Source organism: Lepisosteus platostomus, chromosome 13 (assembly GCF_059453375.1).
Source record: "Lepisosteus platostomus isolate fLepPlt1 chromosome 13, fLepPlt1.hap1, whole genome shotgun sequence".
Classification (NCBI taxonomy): domain Eukaryota; kingdom Metazoa; phylum Chordata; class Actinopteri; order Semionotiformes; family Lepisosteidae; genus Lepisosteus; species Lepisosteus platostomus.
In genome coordinates, this window is record NC_142623.1 from 9,015,043 (window position 1) to 9,041,462 (window position 26,420).

General features: G+C 41.0%; 2 protein-coding genes across 4 annotated transcripts in view; both read left to right on the forward strand.

Annotated features, from left to right (window-relative positions):
* The first annotated feature begins 394 nt into the window (after positions 1–394).
* Positions 395–12,607, forward strand: LOC148649833 (putative methyltransferase-like protein 24). The gene is made up of 5 exons (XM_088603006.1): positions 395–970; positions 5,227–5,328; positions 7,744–7,877; positions 8,967–9,177; positions 10,801–12,607. Exons 1-5 carry the CDS (start codon positions 638–640, stop codon positions 11,110–11,112), a joined length of 1,092 nt encoding a protein of 363 aa, XP_088459132.1. The 5' UTR covers positions 395–637; the 3' UTR covers positions 11,113–12,607.
* Positions 12,608–14,091: 1,484 nt separating this feature from the next.
* wasf2 (WASP family member 2) overlaps positions 14,092–26,420 on the forward strand; it is a 34,433-nt gene continuing 22,104 nt past the window's right edge. For all 3 annotated transcript variants that reach the window (XM_088603007.1, XM_088603008.1, XM_088603009.1), the window contains exon 1: positions 14,092–14,248. The gene's annotated coding sequence lies outside the window, so the exon portion shown is untranslated. The remainder of the gene's footprint in view (positions 14,249–26,420) is intronic.

The window sequence follows — 26,420 nt, forward strand, 5'->3', positions numbered from 1 at the left end:
TTCGTATCTCTGTGTGTAAAGACCCTGGGGCCATTTTTATAACACGGAGTTGACAAATAAAGAGCAGGCCATTCGGATAATCTTAAATCGTTTGAATTTCAGGGAGCTAAATTTGTATCCGAGGATACGAGGGTATTGGCTTTGCCAATATGGCTGTTCCACAGCCCTTTGTAAAAAATAATGTCTCGTTATTTCTTTGTAATGAACTCAATCGGTTCAAATCACCACTTTCACTGGGGAAAGTTTTAAAACTTTGGCTTTAATCTAGATATAATGGTCCTGTTTGGTAGGCCTGTCTTTAGCCATATATAGATATATGTCATATATGTCATAAGGAGACGCTTTTAAGGTCTGAACACTGTTCACTTGACTGTTTCCACAGCGAATTTAAGTAATCTAGGCTTGGTTTAAGACTTCAGAGGAGCCACGCCTGAATCGGATTTCCACTGTAATGAAGCGCTGGGATGGGACGGACTGTGCGCCCGCAGGTTAAGGACTGACAGCCCACATCTCAGCGAAAGGACAAAAGCGAAGGGCTAATCAATGAACTACTTGGGGAGATTTCGGGCAGCAGCAGAGGCGCCTGTGACGAGATGGTCGGCAGTACCTACAGCTATGTTCGAGGCATGATCGAGGAATGCGACCCGGCAGGAGGCTATACTGCGCGCTCATGCGCACTTGTCTGGTAATAGTTCCATTACTTTTATTGCTGCAGATATTTATTGGGATCTTAGCGCCGGGTAATCGCCGTTTCTCAGAGGACACGGTCGCTTTCACGATTATCAGTATTGAAAATACCCATGAAGAAAGAAAGCCAGGCGGAGCTGACTCAGGAAGTCTCCAGCAGAAGAACGTCTATCCCCGGGGAGCGAAAAGCCGGAGAACTGATTTTTCGGAAAGTGAACCAGGGGTAGAGACAAACTACATTCCGCATATATACGAGGATGAGAATGAGTTGATGACCCGACAGGTAAATACCCACTCGTCACTTTCTGTACCTGACTACTTTTGTAGAAATATTTAAGAATTGGTGCACACACTACAAGAGACGTTTTGCAAAGGAGCGGGGGTTGTAAAATATTACAGTAACAGTTGTTGTCATAACACACTTAAGTCGGAATTATCCTTGACTTCGATTTTAAGGTTTATTCATCTTTCTTTTCTTATGACTGACAACATTCCACATGCTTTCCTTTTAACTTAAGTGATTCTTTAAAGGCGCCGTTTCCAGGTCAAGATGGACAAAGTTAGCTACATAATTCTTTACTACCAGACAAAGACTATAAATTCAGTCCATTTTCTAGTAATGAGGGGATGGTGTGCGTTATTCTGAAATTTCTTCTTCGTTTGGTAGGTACTTACTCACTCCTGTCCACTTACACATTAAAAGGTGTACGGTACTTACAGTTTTCTAATTAGAATTTTTGTTTTTCTGTAACCCAAGTCTGCTGATCTGAATGTCGTATATCAAGGTTACGCCAGGAAGCACGATGTAAATGTAAATAAAACAATAAACTGCTATTTTACACGGACAAGTAAACAATTTTTTAAAAATGTAATTTTTTAAGTTACAAAAAATCTTCTTCTCAATCATTGTACTCGTGCAAAACTGAAGCTTCAGAGGTAGCAATGTCTGTCAGTGGCACCTAAATTAAAAATTACCCTCTCTTTAAAGAAGGCTGTGTACTTTTACTAAATTACAGACTAGCGGCTCCCTTTTCAGCTGCCTTCTAATTTTATTTTTTCGCTTTGAGGCAGCCCTAGACGCTACACTGTCACACGGCGCTTTTACTGTATATTCAACAGGTATTTTCTCAGCTAGACTGTAAACTGATCAGCACAATGTATAACTTCCCCAAAGGCAATTTTCCCTTTGTCGTGTATACAGATCGGTGACAGATTATCAGTTTTCCGAGAAACAAAAAATAGAACATACGATTTCTCTCCCCTTCCCGCTGTAAAAATATCCAGTCATGAGTTTCTAATGTATAGCTTGGTACGATCGTTAACTTGCTGTTGTTTTCTCCCCTGAGGCTGCTCACCTGATGGTTTGTGAGATACGGTCAGATATTAGCCAAAGGATACACAGACCTAATTAAGAGCTGAATTTTACTACAACCAGGTAACTTGTACCGGAGTGTGTAACAGCAGAGGCTGTATAGAGCACGTACAGATATTTAAGGCAGATGTATATAAACAGTAAAGCATTTAATAGATACAGACTGGATCCTATTGTAGCCTTACAGTATGTCATCTTTAACTTAGGTCTTGTTACTATATTGTTCTTCATTTGAACTGGCACCATTAGATATCGTTAAGTTGTCCTCAAGCAGAGCTAGTTAAAGGAAGCTCTAGAAGCAGAACACAAAAGGTTCCAGGTGTTAATTATTCAATTAAATGTGGGGGAATAGGGAAGAAAAGACATTCTCACTTTCTCTTTATTTTTTTTATTTTTTACACATTCCTGTTCCTGCTCGCTGTCTCTTTCTGTCACACACCTGAAGAGGCTCCACAGTAGAAATGTCTTCTTTTCACTTTTCACTGTGGAATTAAGCTCTATTTATTCTTTTCTGTGTTACATTCTGTTACATACTCAGCTGTGGTTTGTCTGTAGGCTGTTATTTTCCAGCCTTGAGCGGGCAAATAACTGTACTTTTTATTCAAGTAAAATAATACAGTCGACAAGATAATACACAATACTTAAAAATGTACGAAATAAGTAAGGGGTTAAATTAAGCGAATATATAAAGATTCAAAGCCCTTGAATAGTTTGACCCAGAAGGGCGTCTCCGCAGACACTAAGGCTAGTATTATTTCTTTTCCTTTGCCAATTTTGTTAGTCAGATCAGTCATGTGAGTCAAGACTGGAAGTTCCCTCCTTAATTTTTTTTAAGTGGCTAGACGAGTGCTATAATGTTGTACTCCTTTGTTCAGCATTCTGTGGATTATTTCCAAGCTTCTTTTAAAAAAAGATACTCCTTGCTGGCACTGTGGTACATTACAAAAGAGCAGGGTGGCCATGGGGCTCAACCTTTGAGCTTTGACCCCCCCCAGAGACCCTTTTAAGGAGAAAAGTTCCTGGGGCTATTGTTGTTGCTAAGGGAAACCGCTGTTCACAGCCTCTAGAGACAGACAAACAGGAGTGCTCACTAGTGGACATAAACAGTCACTTTAGACATTCCTCAGATTCTTCTGGTGTGTTTACTTTAGTCCATATAAGGTGTCTTTACTGAGTGGGTAACATCCAGTTGAGCAATGTAGTCGGACCTCAAAATAAGTCAGAGTTTTCAGGCTGTCCTGCTGAAAGACCACTGAAAGAAATCACTTCTGCTTCAATATGGAGTATTGCTGCTATGTTCTATTGGAAACTCTTGTTTCCTCAAATACCTGTGTCTAAAAAAGCAGAGCTGCTCTTTTCTAGACAGAAAAAAATGGCTTACACAGCAGTCCTCATTGAGAGGTGTCCCAATACACTTTCCAGGACATATGGTAAAAAATGATTTTGATGAACAAGACTGTTATTATTTCTAGCAGAGGCTTTGCCAGACTTTGTGGTGCGTGTATTATTTAAACATCTTCCACCATTTTTATTAAATATTCATATTTTATATTTTATACATATTTTATACAAATATTGCCATATATTACATCCTATGTTGTATATGACAAAAATACGGGTCAATACATTTGTCTTGTCCAGAAGAATTGATTACTGCAGTTCCCCAATATCTGGGATATCTAAATCCACACAAATCAAACTTCAGTATGTCCAGAATTTGGCAGCCAGAGAGGTGATCAGGATGTGTGCGAGTAATCAAATGACCCCTGTCCTGGAGAATTTACACTGGCTTCCTATCAAGTTTCGTGTCGACTTCAAAATCATCATGCTCACCTTTAAGGCTCCTGCTTTGAACCTTAGTACCTATCAGATTTATTATCATCCTAATCCCCACCTCACAATCTTTATTTCTCTGATTCTGGTCTCCACTTTGTCCTCCAATCTCAGTTTCACTCCATGGGTGACAGGGCTGTCTTTTCCTATGCCCCAAAGCTCTGGATCTCTATCCCTATATCTATATCAGACAATCACCTACCTTGCGGACATTGAAATCCAGACTAAACCTTCTTCAGAAAAAGGCTTTTATTTAATCAGTGTCTGGTCTGCTCCTTGTTATCTCCTTTGTTACGATATATGTCTTGTAAAGGGCTTTGAGCAGCACTTTTTGCTTTAAAAGGCACTATATAAAATAAAGTTTATGATAATAGTCAGCAATGTCAATTGGCAGCATGAGAGTTTGAAGGTTATCACTGCTACCTTACAGCTTTTGGGTCTTGGGTTATTTTCAGGATTAGGAGCAGGTGATTATGAACTATAAGTGGCTTCTAATGGGGTAAAGTTATTTATAAAAAAAGAATTTACCTAAAATTGTTTCACATGCTGCTGAGTATGAGTTTAGGCAGTGCTGCACACACTGACTAGGGTTCGAGGTTGCTAGAGAAGAGACTGAGGAATTTAGAAGTGGTGAATGAAACAGAACTCAGGGGAGTGGTCAATGAATTGGTGCTATACTCCAAATAAAACAATTTAAAGGTCCACTAACAATTATCGAACTGTTTTTTGCTTTTTTTGGTATCATTCACCACAAGTTGCACAGAGTGGGAGTGTTTTTTTTTACCCAAACCTAAGACAGTTATTTCATTTCTATCGTGATGGTAGTCAGAGGTAGAATCTAATAAGATTCTCACATGGAAAGTGATGGCTAAACTGAATTTATTGCACCTAGCGGGTTTTCTGAATTTGGTATATTTATTTTTCCACTGTAAAGAGGTCTGTTTTTATAACTTGTTCAGTCCAAAGTCAAAGTGTGATGCAGACCTTCTTAACACTGCTCTCATCCTCCATTTAAATGAAGGGGGTTGTTTGGTCATGCATTACAGCTCAGCAAAAAAATAAATGTTACTGGCTTCTGTATTGATCAAAAATCTAATTGGCGATGGCAATAGTACAAACATGGCATGAAAGTCTCCTTTTTTGCCAGGAGCTGGAATTGCACCTGCTGTGGTACCATTTCATTCAACAAATACCTTCCATTTTTAGTGACATTTTATTGTTTTTTTTCTTTCCTTTTGCTGCCTTTTTTCATCCGATGTACCTGATGGAATGAAGGACTGTACCCATACCATTGCTTCTCACAGGGTGACAGGCAGTTTCTGTTTCTTCCACAGGGGGGCGCCAGGAGGCAGGTGGAGCTGCAGCCCTGGGCTGCTGGGCAGCCCTCTTTTACAGCGGAGGTGGAGCGCCTCCTGATGTTCATCACCACACCACAGGTACTGCCCTCCCAAGATGGCCTGGTGGTAACCTGTTCAAAAAAAGAGCTGGACGGCCACTCTTTGTGCTTCGATGCTTGCAGTGCAGTAACACAGCAAAGAGTCCTGTTTCTAAAACAAATCATAGGAAGTCCATGTAAACTAAATTCATTATTCATATTATAATGTAATGGCATAACATGACATATAGTGCTTTTTGTTGAGCAGTGCATTATGTTCCCCCTGCTCTCCTGATAAGACGTTGTTTAATCTGTGCTAAAATGTGCTGTGATTAAAAAAAGAAAAATTGTACTACACAGGATTCTCATCATCAGATTCATAGCCTCTTCCGTACAGCATCTAGGGCCATTGCTGCAGATGGCTTTTCTTTCTCAAAAGGTTGCCTTTCCACATTTCATCATTAAAGCTTTTTCACATCTGCTTTGCAAGCTGGACTTCCACACTGGGCAGTAAATCTCCTGTCTTTTTTTTTATAAAACAGTTCTTAGCATCTGACTGTTTTTCATTTTATTCCCAGGGTGACTGATTTATTGCTGGTAGATGTCCCTGGGAAATAACAAATTCTGTGGTGCAGGCAAATTCCAGCCTCACTCCAGCAGTTTCCACAGAGGCAAAGGTTAATAACCAGGCCCCCATATGATATACAAAGCCCTGTGATCCTCGCATAAAATCGGAATCTCTTCATATCATTATAAATCTGCACCACATTTCTTATTTTGACTTTCTAGGGCAATGACAAAATACTTTCTACAGGAATTAGCTGGTTTTATTTGAAATCACAGGGATGCCCACATTTAATTGAATCTGGTTTCCCTTAAGTGCACGTCACCCAAGCTTTATTTTTCCAAATACACGTTGAAAAATGGATTATCCAGCACCTTGTGTGACTGGAGAGGAGGACTTTTCTTGGGAGCTGGGCGAAAATCACTACAAGCGAGGGAACACAATAAAATCAGAGACTGTGTCCGAGTGTACAGAGCACTCTGGGTGGCAGCACACAGTGGCTGGGATGAGCGGTCTGTGCACTGACAGGAGAGAACACACAGGCAGATGGGGTGCTGTCAAGCAGCGCTTTTCCACTTTGTGGGTGGTGTTGGCAGAATCAGACACAGTAGCAAGGCATTTGGGAAAGTCCGGGAAACAAGATCATAAGAAGCCAAGGTCTAAGCTAAGATAAACACCATAGAAAAGCCTGGGGGAGATCCGGCAGTGAAGTCGGGGCAAGCCAGGTCAGGAGTCCAACAAGCACAAGAGTGGGAAGACAGGAACTAAAGAGGGTGACACGGAAATACAGTACCTAGGGATAGCAATTTGGGAATGCTCAGGCAGACACCGAAGCAGCAACTAGAGAACACAGGAACTAGAGAACAAAGCTAAGAGAAACTGAGGAACAAGCTAGAAGCAGGGTCTAAAGAATATCCACTCAAGCAGACTCAATACCAGAGTGAGTGAGTGGAAGGAGTGAAGTCTCAGCTGCCCTTAAGTAACCTGAGCCACCTGAGTCCAGCAAAGTGGTAAGTGCACACAGGTGGTCAGATTTCCTGTCTTTCTGTGGTAACCGGCCTTAACAGGAGGTTGGAGGAGGGTGGGTTACCATTACAACACCAGCTTACTACATAGCACTGCAGCCAGGGGGATCATGACAGTAAGTGCTTCAGATATATTACAGAAAACCTCATTTAAAATGAGAACCTGATTGTGGGCAGTTCATGGTGTGATGGTTTGTGTTGCTGCCCTTACAGCTTTAGTGTCTGATTGTGGCCTCATGTACATTTGTGCAGCTTTTCCCTCTAATCATCCAGTTTTTTTTTCCCAGAGACTGGCTAACTTTGATTGTCAGTTATAAATTGTCCCTTTATGTATGACCTGGTATCAGCAATGGCAGCTTTCTGACGATAGATGAAAAATAGACAACACGGATGCTATAAGAACACATAAGCCATGTTGAATACACACATGCCGACATGCGGTATGATTCAATGTTTAGCTGTATTCCTCAAGAAAAGGACATTTTCAGATTTCTTACATGCAACAGAGTTAGATCAGCAATTCAATTTTGTTTCTTCTATTCTGTGCAATCGAAAGCCAAGGCAAATATAAAGGAACTAAACAATCTAGTGTACTGTGACCTTGGTTCTTGAGTCATACTGTATAACAACAATGGTCTCTGGCATAAACATCTGTAGGCCCTGAACTTTTTGATCGTCCCTTTATAAAGTTATTAGTTTTGTGTATACAATTTATCTAGTTTTACACTTATCTTCTTTTTGTCAAAAGATTTTTTAATAATACTTACAAGTTCAATCCCTTTTCACACAAACCATGAATGCCTCTTCATTTTCTGAGTTCCAACTTAACTTTTGATAAAGATTACATTTGTTTCCTTTGTGAGAATGTTCTGTTTTCCCTGTACAGGTGTACTGTGCCCGGGAACTGCTTCCAGGCAAGGCCCAGGCTGTGAAGGCCCCAGCAGACTCCTGGGTTGTCTGCCTGGAGGGCTGGTTCCTGCCAATGACAGGATTGCAGTCTTGTGTGGCATACTCCTTTAGGTAGGTAGGAAATGGAGCTGAATAATTTTTAACAGGCTCTTCCTCAGCTGATCCATGGAACTCAGTGGTGCTAACATTTAAAATCCCTTTTGCAAAAGTAAAATTTTACGCAAGCCTTTGGCTATGTTTGCAGATAATGTTATGCAGTGGGTACAATCTGCTGTTGCCCTTTTACCACAAGTGTTTTTTCATAAGAGATGTAAATCTCAATGATTAATTTACAGTTCCAAAAGCATTTGCAGTTTAAGGACAAAGGATAAGAAGAAATAAATATTTTGTATTTAATGTAATGTAAGAGGACATACTGTAGTATCCCATTACATGTTAATCCATCTATCCATTTTCTCACCTCTTCCAGCAAACAATGGGCACATAATACACGCTGGACATAGACATAGACGACAACGCACGCACTCACACGAGGGCCAATTTTCCTAAAAGCCAATAATTATAATTAAGTATATTCAGTTTTCATACTGCTGTCTTATACTGCTTCTCAGAGGTGATGCTCCTCTGGGACCAGAAGCACACACATTTCATTGAATAGCAGAATCTTTAATTTTGTCAGAAGTACAATTGCCAAGTACAGGATAGTCTGAACAGGGCTGAAGATTCTCACCCATAAACATCAATTATGCTGGGACTGCTTTGCTTAATCATGTTTTGGCAACTGGCTGTCAGCAGCACGGCTGATGCTAGCTTAATAGATGATAGCTGATAGATGATAAATAGATAAATAGACAACAAGGCATCATCTGGTATATTCTCCACATACTGACCGAGTGCAGGCTTAAAGATATTAGTGAGGTGGAGCCAGGTGCCTTAACATTACTGCTACCTGCCGTGCTAAAACTAAAATGCTTTTTTGGTGTTTGTAAGAATCAGCACTTTGGTGTATTTAAATGTTGGCTATTGCTTTTAACAAGTCAGAGCTAGCACTGTGTTAATGGATTGGTGTTATACCAAGTTGATGTTTTCTTGTGGCTTCAGCCCTCTAGTGCAAACTGGTGTGGATCCCCCCTTCTCCTACAGTATATTAAGTACATTGTTTGGAGCAACAGTTCAGTGACTGTGTTCTCTCCCTCCCAGCATGGACCAGAAGGATGAGGAGTTTGTGTCCAGCATGGCATCACTGGGCTGTGAGGTCCATCAGTTTGATCCAGGCAGAAAGTCCCGACAGACCCAGGAACGAGTACAGCACCACCAGATGTGGTTAGACTGGCGCAATCCCAGGACGGGGCACAGAAAGGCCACACCCAGGAAACTCAGTGCCATCATGCAGATGCTGGGCCACAGAATGGTATTAAAGCCTTTTCAGGGAAAAGAGAAAACCCTATGAACAAATCAATGAAGTGTCTTCAGCCAATCAGTTTTCAATTTGGGTGGTCAGATTTTGGCATAGACACCTGATGGAACATTGAACAGCTTAAATGTGAATGACATTTTACACCATTTCATACATATACCAGCTTTAGCCCTTTAACATTCTACTCTATAGAAGGAGGGCATGATGGGTCCACAATTCTAACTTGTGTGGGATCCAGACAACCCTCAGAATTAATCATGGTTTATTGATTCCAGCCTCCAAAAGCTTCCCAGTCAACCGCCAGTAATTGTACAGTAACAAGGGAACAAACAAAGGTTTATTCCAAGCTGAAAAGAGAAGAAAGTTTCTTTTCTTCTCTTTTCAGCATGGATTAAACTTTTACTTGTTCCTTTGCAGCCTACACATGCTGACGCAGCTGCCTACCGGAACTAATTGTACACTTACGTCTGGTAAATGTCCAGATGAATTATAATAAGGAAACATCTTAACATATGCAAATGAATACGTGTGTATTATACTGTAGTATCCCATTACATGTTAATCCATCTATCCATTTAATTAGTGGAACCTTACCAGAAAAAAAAAGACAAATTCACAGTAAATGTGCGTCTCTCAAAGACGGCTCCACCTTGTGGCAGATGAACTGAGCTTCTGTTAGCACCCATGCTTTTGGCTCAGACCACAGAAGACCTGTAGTGGTATCCTACATCCAAGCAGAGGCTTCCCAGTAGCACTCTATCACTTACTTAAAAAATAAGTGAATTAGCTGTTGTTTGTTTCAAGTGAAGGACATCAATACTGCAGTTGTGCAACAGAAGAGAGAAAACACAACGTTTCGGCCGTGGAGCCTTCTTCAGGTGACCCGACTGAAACGTTGTGTTTTCTTTCTTCTCTTTTCAGCATGGAATAAACCTATTACTTGTTCCTTTATAGTATTTACAGTTTGTTATGTCGGAATGTTGCTTTTGCAAGGCATTCATAAGTGGACAGGATATTACGTGCCAGCCCGTGAAAGTTTCTCTGTGTGTCTGTAGAAAACTGGTTCAGTTCATGTCAGCAACTTTTATGTGTCGTGCTTCATCTACACAACACAGGTCAAAAAGAATATGCCCGATAAGTGTGCTGCGTATCAGCACAGAAATTCATCAGCTCCTTTCGCCCTTCCTGATGTTCAAAAGTATCCCACATGCTCTGCGCAAGGCCGCAAGCAGAGCACTCTCTCTGTAAGAATATCCCAACATGAATGTTTGGTGTGGGATTTCAGGGCTCAGGGAGGTTATGGTCTTCACATCCTGCTCTCTGAGGCGAACAGAGACTCTGCATTTGTAAAGAAAGCCCAGGCTGATGCAAAGACAGAATTCTGGCATTGCAGCAGAGAGACACTGTGTCTCCTAGAGGATGCTGTTGTAGTGCAGTCTTCTTCAGCAACTTGTTTTGTATACCTGGAGCCTAAGTGGAAGGTCAACCACTTTGTCATTGCTGTCCGAAAATATATACATTAATCCTATTTTTCACGTTTATTTCCTATCCACATGTGTGCTCTTTCCATCTCTTGCATTACATTCCTACGCTCTCTCTCTCTCTTTTTCGGATCAGGTGGAGATTGTCCAAGCGGACCTGGAGAGCGCAGAGTGGAGGATTGTGGAGAGCTGGGTTCTGGATGGCACCCTCACGCAGATCCAGCAGCTGGTTCTGACAGTGCACTTACAGTGGGCCGGGTTTGAGGTGGGGGGCAGCGACGCAGAGGTTGTGCGGTTCTGGTACAGCCTGATGAAGGAGCTGCACACAAGCGGGTATCGCCTGCTGCACAGTGCCAGGGGGCCTGGCCAGGCCATACTGCACCATGCGCTGCCCAATGCCAGCAGCAGCTACATGCTGAGCTGGGTCAACACGAGGTGGAGCTATTAAGCACACATTGTTCTCCAGCGCAGTGCTTCCCAATCCTGGTCTGGCAGGAACAGTGTCTTTGGAGTTTTCCTTCAAACAAGTTCTTACTCACAGGCTTTTTGGTTTAATTTAAAGTTATACTTGAGAAAGGCAAAATGCATGTTTAGGGGCCGAAAAACAGCCAGAAACTTTGAATTAATCCTATTAAGAAGTCAAATAAAGGTTTGATTGCATGTCTAAGAGCTTGCCTGGTGTTGGGCCACTGGGACCAGGACTGGGAACCCCTGCCATAGGCCTCTATGTGCTTTGGATAGATTTTGGGACATGTGATTTAACATGTAGATCAAGGGCTGCACCTCCGTCAAGATGCACATTGTCTCTCCAGAATGGTGAAGAGGCAACACTGACTGGAGTCAGTGCTGAGTGGATCAGTGAACCTTAATTTTGGTACAAATTGGGGGTGATTCGTGATTAATTAGCAAATGATCAACAGCCGCTTTTACATAATGGCAAAGAAAGAACCACAAAATAAAACAATTAAAGTATTTAAATAAGAAATGCTGCAACAACTAAAAGAACAATCAAAAACAATACTTTATTTTTACACATTATTTCAAATGCTTTTTAAAACAATTTTCATACAGTCTATAAAAACGCTACAAATATTTGCACACAGGCATTTTCAGTGCTTTATCACAACCATATCACAGTTCTATACTGCAGAATAGAAAAAAATCTAAACATTTAGTGACTACCTACTGCTTATCTATTTTGTGATTGTACCAAAATCTGGTATTGCACTGTGAGAATAAAGGAACATACAAGGGTATATACTTATATGTTTTGCACAAGCTGGTGACCCCTGATTCAAAGTTTTAAGTGTTTAAGACCGGAAGTGAAACTGTTTCAAATTAGGAACTGTGAAGTAAATCGAAGGATACAGTCTCCTGTGTCATGTTTTAATAAAACTACTTCTGGAAATATTGTAAAAGGGTACTATGGAGAAATATGGCTATATCCCATTCAAGCTGTTTTAATTTTCATATTAACATTTGGTGACAAGCACTCATGACGAGTGAAGGCGCTAAAGGCAATAGAAAGCTGTCTCTGGGCTGCTGACAACGTGGACACTAAGAATTTGTTCTGCTTCCAGGTTGTTCTCACTTCCGACCAGTTTATCCTAAACCTTAATATTGTGATATTTAGACAATGTAAAGCTTTGTTGCTTAAGTAACGTAATTGGAGATGTGTAATCTAGATGCCCTCTACTGGTAATAGATTATATAAAAAGTAAATGGGACTTGTTTTCTGGTACAGTAAACTCGGACAGGAATCCCCTGCTTAATGGAAGACATCGCTTGCCGTCGGGAAAAAAAAGGCTCTAATTTTTTTAAACTTTGTGCGTTGTTGTTTTTTTTTGTTGTTGTTCTTTTCTGTCTTTGGCACCTTTTGTGTAAGTTTTTGTATATTACTTGGGAAATAAAAAAAACAACATGATTATAAAGTCTTAGCAAAATGTCGGTTCAGTGTTCAGTCTGCTGTCGCTTTAGTTTTCCTGAGGTTCCTCATATTCGCCGAAGTCGACGTGGACGTGGGAGTCTTCCTCGGGGAAGGACCGCGAGGGAATAAAAATGTCCATGATCGCTGAAGCCTCTGAGGAGGAATAAACACTCATAAAGGAAACACGACAACGAGGAGGGAACACCCTAGCCTGCGAGCAGGGAGCACACAAACACACAACCCTTACGCACAGAGAGTTGCAGCACAGAGAAGCAAGCGCAGTGTGAGACGTACAGTACTGTAGGAAGACACAAATCCCAAGCTAAACTAGAAACATAGGATTGATACAAACATGTCTGCAAAAGCGTTACATTGTCTTCAATCCTTTCGACCAGTGACACTCACTCCTGCGCCCAGGGGGCTGCAGTCACCCAGGTAATTACAGGTAACGCAAAATCATCAATGACTCAAGTCCTGGAAACAGTAAGAATGCGGAGCAATTTAGAGAAGAACTGATTCACATAAAATAATCTGAAGTCCAGTGTGGAATGACCTTTATCTTTTAAAACAATATTGTTCTGTGATTGAATTAGCGATTGATAAAATGACATTGTATAACATCCGAGTTCTTGTTTCATGCATTCTTGACACAGTAGATAAACTGTTCTGTAACAGTTTAATTTTTTGTTATTAATGTAAGTAGGAATTTTTGTTTACTAATTCTTGGACCATGAAACATCAGGTTTATTCCTCATATTATACAGCAGTACCATGTGATGGACTATGTGCACGAAAACCTCTTTTCAAGAACACACAATAAGGCCCTCCCAATTTAAACACGTCATCACGTGATTGATGGGTACAATTATTAAACAAAAAGCTGAATTAAAGATTCTTCTTAACATTTTTAAAAATGTTATAATATTGGGCAGGATAGCCAGTCAGTAAATCGCTGTTGTTCGTGAACAGCTGCAAAAGAGCACGAAGACAAGTAATGCTGATTTTAAAAGACGGTCTATCAGCCAAGACCGATTAAGTCAGTGATGCAAATATTACGTGACATCATTATAACACACTACGCAGGCATATACAGTACTGTAGGTTTCCGTGTCCCCGACGGGCACTCCCTCAGAAGTCGTTCATTGCGTCAGACAGGGCTGAGGAATGCACAACGCCTTCTCAGAAATACAGAACTCAGAGAAAACGCGATACAGGGCAACGATCTCCTCCCATTCAATGCTATTAACGCACGTCTTCGTGAACTGACCCCCAAAAACCTAAATTAAATGGACGCTTCAGTCCATCATTATCTTCCCCCGAATCCTCTTCGATCGAAGCCGGTAAAACCCTACAGATGTTTACTCCTCTCTCGGGTGGAGTTACGCATTTTACGTCCAAGTTTTCATGGTCCTCCTTGAACTGAAACTGACGTGAGTGAGAGCGAATCAATTCCCAGTATCCTCGCCGCGGTCCAATCACAAGTATGCGTAGGCGGGGCCTTGGCTTAGTTCTGCTTAATCGGTTTTACAGTTGAAGCAGCTATCAAATCTAGACATTTTCTTTTTAGGAAAACTTCAAGCGAGTTGAGATGATGGCTGGTAAAAGCCTTATGTGAGAGCAGAAAGGATCGTTTTCTCGGACCCTCTTTTCCTCTACGGTATGAGTGCTACGTTTTTAAATACTTTCTGGTATGGGGAAGTTATGAGTAAAAAGACAATGTTGCTTCGTGTCTGCAACATTGTGTCGGTAGTCTACTGTAGTTGCTTGAGTTTAATTATGGGTGGTTTCACTTTACTTCCTGCTAAATTGGGAGCCATGAAGTTGACAAGAAACCCTTCGAAAAAGTGTTTTTAGTGATCCGCGGGACGAAGAAAGACAATTCAGTGATGTGGAAAGAAAATAAAGTTGTTAAAATCCGGGATTACGTAGATCGTATGAAGTATCACTGACGATAAAACCACAGATTTAATTTTCGCAGCTCACTGCGGCATCCAACTGCCTTATAAAAATACGATTTACTTACAGCGATTTGTTTTACTGTTTGAGTTGAATGTTCTTTATGATATGTGAAACGTAAAAGAAAACTTTTCTGACAGAAACGGTATCTGACCTTTGAATGAGGCAATGTTTCAAAAAAGGAAACCGTGATAGGCCTTGATAACTATCCTGGAAGTGTTGAATAAGTAGACTTCACTTTAGTGGATACCTACGAAGCCCACTGTAGTGCGAGGTACAGGTGATTTATCCGTTACATATGCACTATATTGTCATTAGGAATAATAATTTTATTTGTATTCTTTTTATTCGCTTTGAAATTTTTGGATACATCCCCCTCTACCTGACGAAGATAAATCCCAACACAGAAAATAGTCCGTTATAACGGCAAAATTAGAACTGGATAAGTACTGCCTGGTAAACACAATTTGTGTTTTGCTCCGTTGAAGATTACAAAGCCTACTACAGTACTGGAGACTAATGGTTGATTACTCGAAAGGGGAAGGTTTATGAACAATTTCAATAGACATTGTCGTAAAACTCGTAATTCATGTGGGTTTTCTGAGAGTGAGGATAATCATTGTTCTTGTACACTCCGGGCCAGGGTTTAATAGTGATTAGAAAGACAATAATCGAAAAGAAGACCGAAAAGCTAGCCTGACAATACCATGTGCTATTTAAGTAAGCGGATGAGTTGTTTTGACTTGCTGTGAAAAAGGATTAAATGCTTTTAAGACTAAACTATCCAGAACCCAGGCAGGGAAAGCTGCAATAATAACTAATACAAATTCTGAAGTGTTTTTGACAAGTAATTATAGATGTGATGTCTTACTGCTTTTACTACTGCAAAGGTCTCCAGTCCCATCCCTGTAATGCTGAAGCATCCTGTGGTTTTCACTCCTTCCCAGCTGTCACGTTAATAAACCAATTGTTGGTGCAATTAGTCAATGCAAGTGTGATATTTACATGCTAAATGTGGACTCCTGTAAACACATATTGGATTTCTCACAGGGGGGTTCTTTCAACCAAATATTTCTGGGACCCCCTAGCAGGAACGCTGAAACCCTGAGCAACCCTGCAGAGGATCCCCAGAAATCGAAGGAACTTTTCAATCCAAGCAGTGCCTAAAAATCAAAACTCTTCAGCACAGTACAGTGTTTGTCCACCGTCAACATATATCTGTGGATCTGCAGATCTATTTATTTTTATATAATGAATACTGGCCCTGGGCAGCCTGTTGCTGCTGTGGCTAGTATTACCATGGGGCCCTGGGTTCGGGCCCTGGGGTGCTGTCCGTGTGAGTTTGTAGGTCCTCCGTGTCTTGGTGTGGGTATCCTCACACAGTCCAGAGACATGGTGTTTGGTCACCTGGCTCCTAAGAACAGTGGCTCTGGTAGGAGTGTGTGCATGTCTGTTTGGGGCTGTGTGTTCCCCGGGATGGACTGGTGTCCCGTTCAGGGTGCGCCCTGCCTTGTGTCCGCTGCTTGTTGGGATAGGCACTCGCTCTCCCCTCGCGACCCTGAATTGCATGCAGCAATCAGAAATTAGCTGGTAGGACAATATTGGCATTATAATAAAATTGACACCTCCCATTCATTTTGTGTTTAGATATGCCAACATTTTCTTGAAAAGAGGTTATTGTGCACAGAGCCCATCGTGCGGCACTCCTATAGGAGGTTACCTCTGAATAAAACTGTAGTAACATGGTTTATAGTTTATTATAGAACTAACTTTTCTATTTTTAAAATTTGTTGCTAAATGATTAATCTTTTTTTATGTGCATGAAATGTCGATTCTTTGAATTTCTGTCCTGAAAATGGGTATGTGTATTAGAATAGATTGGCTGTGAAATGCAAGTGGCAGCTGTAGGCAGCCATCCTATGCTCATCTATGCAGCTTTATAATAATTTGGATAATTACAGGTTAAGGTCTGCTGTGGTGTTAGTGGGTTTTAGTAAAGATAGGTAAATATTTGCCGGCCCTAGTGATAGAAACACCAGTGACTAATCTGATCGACCTCGGGGAGCCACTAGACCAGCTTGAGCAGGATGCGACTTGTATTCCACCAGGTTTTGAAATTCTTGCAGCCCAGTCCTATCCCATTCTTCCAGCAGGATTGCCTTGTCTTGAAGTGTGGGGCTGAACTGCACCTTTTCACAGGCTCCACCGGTTTTCAGCAGTACTGTGAGAAGGTGATCAAAGTCTGTCTTAATCTCCTCAAGCCAGCCAGGCAAATGCCTGACACGAGCTCATTCATTTGCCGGTAGATGGTACCTGATAGCATGAGTCGATATGTTAATGTGGTACCCCAGCTGATGTCACATATTTCTGTCTTTCCCAGTTTGTGTTTAGGAAGTTTCAATTTTAGGGTCCCAGCTAGGATGGCAAATGCTTAGCAGCTGGTTCTTCTCTGATTTCATTTTGGAAATGGCAGCATGTGTACTTGGCTGATCTCCCACATTGTTTTCATTTTCCAGTTTTATATATAGTCTACAGGCCTCAGCATAGGTAGATTCCAGATGAGGAAATCTTTATAATATTCATCCACCAGTGTTAGAAGCCTGTTGAGGGTCCTGTGATAACCTGGAGCCAGTCTTGAACGAATAGGTCAAAAGGCAGGACCGTACCAAAGGCAGGAATCCAGTCCATCACAAGGCACACACGTCCATGTCCAAGCACAAGGGTACAATTCGGAGATCCCAGTTAACCTCACTAATACAGTATGTCTTTGGAAGATTGGGTGCTCTGGTTTCTACCTAAGACTCACCCATGTGGTCACAGGGTGAGCATGCAAACGTCACAATAATGACATCCCAGTCTAGCCAGGACCCAAGAGCCATGAAGCAGCTGTGCTTACTGCCACCCTCAATAATAATATCAGCTTAAAATATTAATTGTACTGACGCTAGTTTCTATGGTTTTAAAGTGAGAATGTGCATACATTTGTTTTCCGTTAGATATAAATATCATCTTGTCTTTGCAAGCTACAAGAGGGGTTTAAGGCAGGAAAGGCTCTAGTTTTATCTAACTTTTGTTACCAAATACAAAATTGCACCTGAAGTCATTAAGTTGGACACTGATACTGTATATACAAAGACATATGCAGCACATTGAAATGCGTAGCATACCCTGTATCTTTAGAGCGGTTTACATGAGTATTGTCACCCCTTATTTGAACTCTGTTGTAACGTGAAAGGGTGAAGTAGTGTTCAACTTTGAAAATGCACCATTGATTAAATTATTATAATGTGTTTAATAAGAAATGTATTCATTCAGATGGTAGTTTCAAAGTGCCATTGCCTCTCTCTGTAAAAGAGTGTACAGTATGTGCATGCAGCACTGGAGTAAAATGCGAGGCCCGTGCCTTTAAAAATCCTTTATTTTTTTAGACGTTCCAGTTGCTTGTTTTTTTTTTTTACCATTTGCTGGCCTGGGGCAGCTGGAGCTGCAGTGCTGGCAGAAAGGCTGCAGAAGGAGTTATGGCGGCGCTAGGGTTGAACAGCTGCCTTCACAAGTGTGAGCAGAATCAGAGTGACTCAGTGTGACAGAGTCTGCAACGTGTGAGGAACTGGTGAACGCGTCCCTGTTTGACTCACTCCGTCACACGCCCACCTGATGACCAGCCCACAGCACGAGTGCCTGTTGGGCAAATCAGTTAGGCGCACTTCACAGATAATTATAGTGCAGGCCTGATGTATGTTTCCACATATTGGAGATATTTTCTCATTTTCCCATTTCCTTGTGAGCAACACATTTATTACAAAAGTAACAGAATATATTTAAGTATTCACCAGAATAATAAACATCTTTTATAGAGCTACACATAATGAGTCTTTGGAACGGTTTTAGTTTAGGAGGAGCTGAAGTGTATTTACGAGGAAGGATTTGTGAGTTGACATTCTTATATACCAGGATGTAGTAGTCAGGATTTTCCAGTCTTGCAACTAAATGGAAATTACTGTTAGAATGAAAAATAAGATATGTAGCTGAGAATGACAAAGAATTGAAACCTGTAAGCTTCAGTAAGAGAATTCCTTTACGTGCTGTACAGATTAATCAGGCCATTAAAATGGCCTCCATGTCACTTAGGCTGTCTCGGTAAACATGGCTCCAAAGACAGGCAAGGCTAACAGCTTGTTCACACCTAAGCCGTGTAGAGCTGTGCACACTGATGTACCGCTGAGCTGACATGAAGCTGCAGTCATGCAGTCATGCTGTTTCTGTACCATCACCTTGGAGGGTGAGGGCTGTAGCCATTTGGATGCTTTACATAAATGCACAGTTTATTCTGTGTAACTGAGTTAATTTTTAGTAATAGTTCAATGTCGAGATTGAGTGATCTACTGTGCAACAACATTTCCTCCCAATTTAGATCCTTAAATTGTTTGTCTGAGTATTATAAATTGCTTATTTTCTTAATGATAAATTGTGTACACTATTTTCCCATGTGATCCTTGGTAAGTTTTATCATATGTTTAGCCCTGTTGCTTTGTTGCAGTTACTTTGAAAACAGCTTTTAAAGGAGTACTTCAGGCTAATTTTCAGGAAGTGGAGAAGGGAAGTAAGAGTTTAAGTTCAGTTCTCGATAGTACATATGAAATGGGGGTTAATTTCTGGTCTTAAGTATCTTGCATGGAACTTTTAAAGGAACTGCATGTCTTAAGTACTATACAGTGGCTCTGAGGGGACCTGATACAAGTATTTTAAAAAACAAACCAGAATACTGTAGAAATTAAAAAGTCTGGAAGGAACTGCCCAACCAAGATGTTGAAATGGATTCCTTGGCATCCCTCAGGAAACAACACAGATAAGATCCTTGAATCAATAAGCTTACAAGCTACCTTGACAGAGATGGGCTGCTGAGCTCCCCCTTGTGACCTCTCGTATATCCTGACTCCGTTGGTCTCAACAATGTCTGCTGGACATGGGATTTGGATTCAACTGGACCCTTTGACGCCATTGCTAAATGGTTCCTGTAACTGATCTGTTTTTTTTTTCTGTACTCAGTCCTTGGTTTTAAAAATACCATAGAGATCAAATCAGTTAAGGGCACCAATTAGCACTGGAGTTTGAGGGCCCAGTTGGAATATACCCAGCAGCCACAGGGGAAGGGCCAGATTTTGGTGTTTGTAGGCCCTGGGCCCTTTCACTCCGAAATGTGCAAAAAGAGGGGGAAACGCCAATCAAATCACGTTGATTGGCGTGCTGCACTTTAAACTATTCTAATGCTAAACCACGTGATTGATGGAGCGATACTTCTAGTTTCTAGAACAGCTGCTAGACAGTGTGTGATTATTGATTTGGAGCACCTAGAGTCGATCGCAAGCATGGTGTTTCAGCTCGTTGTTCGTTAGTCACTAGTGTTTCCCTCCCTCCTAGGCCCGAAAACATTTGTAGGCCCTAGGCACCGTGCGTACAGTGCGGAATGGGAAATCTGGCGCTGCACAGGGGACCTCCAGGAGCAGCAGAACCGCAGCTGTAACTGGAAAGTAATCTATAGCACACGATTTTAAAATTCCATGAAACTGGGGCTCCCAGTCAGCTCAAGCAGGAAGAGCACTCGTGTGAGTGCAGGGCACGATCCATGATCCGGCTCCTGTGATCCATGGGTTCGAGCCTGCCCGTGATGGGGATTTCCCAGACTGCAGTGCAGAACTTTTTGCCAAGGGAAAAGTAGGAATGAAGGGCTCAAAGCAATACAGCAGCTCCGGCCCTTTCCTGAGCTTCAGGAGTCTCCTGCTGAGGGAAGTCGCTATATCTCCTGCAGAGGGGGGGGCGTAGCCCGTGATGTGGTCTGAAGGTGGGGAGGTGGGGGTGGAGGAGTCCATGTACGCTTCCCTGTGAGAGGTTGTACATGTGTAGCCAAGATGGGATCAACACTAATTTGTCGATTCCAAGTGGAGTGAGTATAAAAAATTGATGATTATGGTTTTAAAAATGTAAAAAAAGGAACCAGGAGACACAGTACACACTTCTTACTTTGCTCAATTGGGATAATCATAGGTCATCATCACACCACCTATTCTGTGAGGGGAAGAGTTAAAATGATGTATTACACTCGTAAGACCCCTTAGGTCACTGTATACGCGATTGTTAAGCAGCTCTTCTTTATGAGTCGTCTTGTGTAAATGAAACGTGGTCACGTTTTGCAGCTCCAATCTTGTGTGATTGGAACACCTGCACCAGCAGAGAAGGTCCTAGGGGGCTGTTGAGTTTTTATGTGTCGTTCAACTATGTGAGAATAATAGCAGTTATTGCCACTTGTATGAACTAACCACTCTGCTATAGCAAAACACTTCTCAGCACAGTGAGGGAGCACTGCTGCAGGCTGGGAGCATTTATTTCTGGGCTGTCTGAGAACAATCGCATCACTCAGCCTCTGTGAATTACTCCTCTGTACAATGTAGTACGCAGTTTTTTAAATATGGAAGGGCGATACTAAGATTCTAAAACTGTCCAACTGCATCTAACTCTTTTATTTGAATTTAACAAGAGAATAAAGCTTAATTTTTCAATAATTTTTACAAGAACTACATCTGGTTTGTTGTACATATAAAACCATACAGCTGAAACTCTAGCAATCTGGACATAATTAGAAACATTTGTTAGTTTAGTTGACTTTCAGCAGCCCAAATTAAAACACCAGAGGAAAGGAACTAACCGTTGCAAACACATGGATGTGTATTGAGGTATTTCTCTGCTTAGTTAACATTTCAGTAAGATATGGAAGTAAGTTACACCAAATGTTTTGAAAAGCCTTGCCAGAAAAATGTTTTAATTTAGCAAAGCTAGCGCTGGCAATGGGAATAGTCTGGCAGAGTGAACCCTGGCTGTTTTAAATGTTTGATTCAGTGAAGTTGTTTGTAAAAAATCTGCAGTAATTCCTTTGTGAGCAAAACTTAAATGCTAGTTTTATTTTTTTTTTGCATTTGCACGTTTCCGTTTTTAGCAATTTACAGTATCTGTCCCCCTTGCAATACAGCTGTAAACTGTGAATCCCACTTAAACTGTGCTCAAAATTAAATAAACTCCCATTTCTTATTAATAGGGAGCCCTGAAGCGTGTGAAAGAGATTCAGTAAGGAATACTGAGTAGTACGTGTCTGTGCTGCCTGACATGATTTGACAGAGCAAGCTTTAAGAAATTTGCATTACAGACAAGATTTGAATTGCATATCCAACCATAATGTTGACAACTTCCACTGACCACCAGAGGTGTGTAGCACACAGGATATAACTCACGAAAGAACTCGAATGAAAACAAATTCTATAAACCACACCTTTAAAAACTGTTTTTGATGTGTGCATCAGCCCAATCACAGTCAAGATGTGAAATGTTTTTTTTTTTTCATTTTTTTCTAAAACACAATGTTAGAGCCATGGAAATATGCAGTTTCAATTTCTTAAAGATTTGAGATGCATCACTTTCAGATTTCCTGCTAGGGCGTCTTGCTGAGCAAAGACACACTAACACCATGCATCGGTGATGTGGATGTTTAGGTCTGTCACAACTCAGGAATGCCAGATTGCCTCTGGAGTTTCCATTAGCAAGTCAGATCTGCTGCTCCTAATCTCTCTTGGTGTATCTCTGCTTGGCTGTGCTACCCTTTTCCAGGTTTTCAGGAGGAGCCTAAGTTGTTGTTGTTTTCCTGGATTGATTTTGTTTGCACACCTGGTCTTAAAACTCTTCTGAACCGGCACTGGAACACCACACTCTGTTCTCCATCCCCCTCTACAAAAATACTTCAGTTTTCCTTCCTTAGGACTCGAGGAATGCAGTGGTCAGTGGTCACGCAGGAATGTATTTAATAATAATAATAATTGCTTACACTTATATAGTGCTTTTCTGGACACTCCACTCAAAGCGCTTTACAGGTAATGGGGACTCCCCTCCACCACCACCAATGATGCAACGGCAGCCATAGTGCGCCAGAACACTCACCACACATCAGCTATCAGTGGGGAGGAGAGCAGAGTAATGAAACCAATTCATAGAGGGGGATTATTAGGAGGCCATGATTGGTAAGGGCCAATGGGAAATTTGGCCAGGACGCCGGGGTTACACCCCTACTCTTTTCGAGAAACGCCCTGGGATTTTTAATGACCACAGAGAGTCAGGACCTCAGTTTTACGTCTCATCCGAAGGACGGCGCCTGTTTACAGTATAGTGTCCCCGTCACTATACTGGGGCATTAGGACCCACATGGACCACAGGGTGAGCGCCCCCTGCTGGCCCCACTAACACCTCTTCCAGCAGCAACCTTAGTTTTTCCCAGGAGGTCTCCCATCCAGGTACTGACCAGGCTCACACCTGCTTAGCTTCAGTGGGCTACCAGTTGTGAGTTGCAGGGTGATATGGCTTTTTTAATGCCAGCTCTTTAATGTTAATGGTCTACTTCATCATGCCAATTGCACTTTTTAGTGCATTTCCATACATAGAGAAGACCATATTAAAATATACCCTATATTCTTTTGAACTTTATTTTGCACACTCATAACAGATCAGTTGTCTTGGCACAAATCTCTGTATAACCGGGTTTGGGCAGGGAACAAGATATCCACACATTATCAAAAAGCATTGTGTCTATTATAGTAGCTTACAGGCACTTATCAGAGGTGGGAATGAAATGGTAGGGGTTCTGGTATTTGTGCCAGAATGATGCTGAACTCCAGCCCTGCTTAACTGAACTAGATCCATTGTTTTATGACTAACAAACTGACCATTGTAAAGAGTGGCAACACTTATATGCACAGAAGTACATACGCCAAAATTAAAACCAAATATTTAGTTTTGCATTGTTTGAAAAGTTAAAAACAATACAAAAATATATTTTTTAAAAGGTTACTCATTTTTAAATTAAAAAAATAAGTCCACTTTTATTTTATTCTCTGACTTGTAGAGCACTATTCTATTTTTTAAATGTTCACAAATCTTACATGAAAATAACACGTGTAGTGTAACAATGTATTACTGATAAACAGATGAACTAATTTACAATCTTTATTGCACCCAATTAAAAAGGGTGCCCCTTTCTGAGTGAAGCTGTTTTAATTTTAATTTTGATTAATTATTTTTCCCATGGGCAAATATTTATTGAAATTTGCATTCAAATGAAAAGGGGTGACTCTAGCAGGCAATAACATTCGTGTGGAATGACACAAACACAGGCTAGACTGTACCCTCTTTATTTAATTTTGCAGTGATTTTGAAATGTGAGTGCTTGATGTTTCAAATTACAGGAGAACACTGAGGAACGGGATTTTTTGCGACTCAAACGTAGCCCGTCCTTTATTTCTTCACTTTTTGTTGTTGAGCTAGTATCATAAAACCTTTTTAATGTTAAATTTGGAAATGGTGTAAAGATGTCCACACTTTTGTTTCAGCGAATACACATCTGATGAAATCATCTAAGGGCTCTTTTGTAGCCTAAATGTTATTCCTGAGGTATATTTTAGGGGCTGGAGCCTTGCAGGTGTGAGAGCTGTTGTTTAGTTAGAGTGGGAAAACTGGTTTATATGCAGTGGCTATGCGAGTTGCTCAATGCTGCGTATGCCTAGTTCTTATTACACCAAAAAAACAAAGACTACACCCTGGACTATGCTGTTAGCAACACTGGTGGGGGTTAGAGTTTAAAAGATGTTAGCTTTATGTTTAACTGACCACGTCAGTGTGCTACTTTATTTCTGTCCTCAATTTAGGCACAAATAAACTTAAAAGATCTACGCAGTAATCACAGCTTGTAACCATTACTCCAAGTATTGTGTTATTCTTGAAAATATCTTCAGGAATGGCAATATACAGTATCAATGACAACTGCATGTTACAGGATAATTTTGTGTTAGTGGGTCAATTCAAATATTTCCTGTTAGTGATTTGTGCCATTTTCTATTGCTGTTCATCTGTTCTATTTTCTGTTGCTGTTCATCTGTTCCAAAAGCTGCTAATTTTGGGAAATTCTGCTTTCGCTGTTGTGGGTTTCCAGTCTGTGGATGGAGAACAGGAAGGTTTTGTTTCGCTTCTATGCCATCGCTTTTTTTTTAAGTTGAAACCAAAATTGAGTAATAGGGAGAACTAATTAAGACTCCACCACTGCAAAGTGCCCTTATGAAGGTATTTGGTTGTGTTAAACAGAACAACAACTGTTTTTTTGTGAAACATAAAAAAGTCCAAAAGGGAAATGCAAAACCTGTCATTTTGTCATTTTGTATGTTTGCTGCTGTCTCTATCAAGTATTGGATTTCTTTAAGGGTATACAGAACATTAGTCTCAATTGATATGTATTCCTATGGTCTCAGCTGTCAAAACAGTCATTGTGGGAGTAATGCCCTGCGGTGCTACACCATAAGTATAACATTGCACCTGATGTACCCATTTGGACCCATGAACCTGCTTCTCTGATACACCTGCCTGTCAGTCACGCATTGCTAGACTTGCTCTCAGCATCATGATGCCTTACAGGGCAGTTTGTACTGATCGAAGGAGCAGCACATCTCTCCCTGACATGAATGATGGCCTGAAGGTGCCCAGAAAATCGTAAGAGTCTCATACTGAAAGCCAAGATATCCCTGGCCAATAGCTGTTGTCTGTCTTTACCAGGTTTTAGCCCATTCTGGTCAAATCTCAGAAGTTAAGAAAGGCTGGGAGTGGTGAGTCCTTGGTATCTCCAAAGGTTTGAGTAGTATGTAGAACTAGAGTTAGGTAGGTAGTCTGTACTACTAGAAGAAGTGTAGACTTTCCTATCCAGTGCCTTTTTATCCTGATTGGAGGATTCTGTACTGTAGGAAGTGCTTTGCTTTGAATGAGGTGTTAAATTGAGGTCCTGACTACCTGATCCCATGTCACTGAAGAAGAAGGGTGTTAAGCCAGTGTCCTGGTTAAATTCCACAATCTCTCCTATTTAAAGTTCCCCCTAATTTAATCTGTGAAGTAATTTCTCACTTCTCCACCATGTCTCCTGTGTAGTGGGCCTGGTGATGTAGAATTGAAGTGTTTTGGTATCTTTTAGAATTAAAACTGCTATATAGTGTAAAAGCGTTTGTTGCTCTGACCTCACTTAACCAGGCAGGATTCTGTTTTTTGGTTAGGCAAATTAAGAGCTATTTGGCAGTTTAGTAGTATTTAAAGTAAACGGAGATCGCCTGAATTTCTGCTTTTTTTGTCCTTTGTTTTTGTTTTCTTTCTGTGTTTGATTGTGTTTTTTGTCCTTTGTTTTTTTGCTAACAGTTTCACCTCAGCTGATTTACTGTAGGTTATTTCAACTTGACGTGAAATTGAGACTTGAAGTTCTTTTAATGAAGTGCAGCGGCACTTTGAAAGAGGTTTTGTAGATGTCAATTGTCGACAAAATAAAAGCATTAGAGTCGGGTTCTTCTTTCTTAGTATTGATACAGACCTACCAAGGGAGGTAAAATGTGTTCGCAAAACCAATCTGCAGTTCTCATTGGTTATTTTTCAGATTTTAGCTGGGTTACTGCTGAAAATAATCACTTAGGCCAAAATTAGGTTCTGAGTGACTTCAAATTGCCACAAAAGAAAAAACTGATCTCCTTGTAATATAAACAGATTCTGAGGATCATATGTATAAACGCTTGGGGATGTGAACTGTTCATTGCATTACTGTAAGCTTGAAAGTGCAGTAGGGCCTATTTTCCGTGAATCATTGGTGCTGTTGCACATGAATGGTTCGTGTATGGAGACTGGAGTACTTACAACAGAATAGCATTGCAAGGTCAAGTCGTTCTGTGAACGCTGTTGTTAAAGGATTAACAGGGTTGCAGTCACAGGTGGCAGATGATGTTCCTCAGTGGGATGTCTGTGTTTTGGAAGCTCACACA

Bases quoted from the DNA above. Each gene is read 5' to 3' on its own strand.
- LOC148649833 (XM_088603006.1), top strand. From the start codon at position 638: ATGCGACCCGGCAGGAGGCTATACTGCGCGCTCATGCGCACTTGTCTG. The intron at 971-5,226 runs GTAAATACCCAC...TTTCTTCCACAG, and splicing joins ATGAGTTGATGACCCGACAG to GGGGGCGCCAGGAGGCAGGT. The intron at 5,329-7,743 runs GTACTGCCCTCC...TTCCCTGTACAG, and splicing joins TGTTCATCACCACACCACAG to GTGTACTGTGCCCGGGAACT.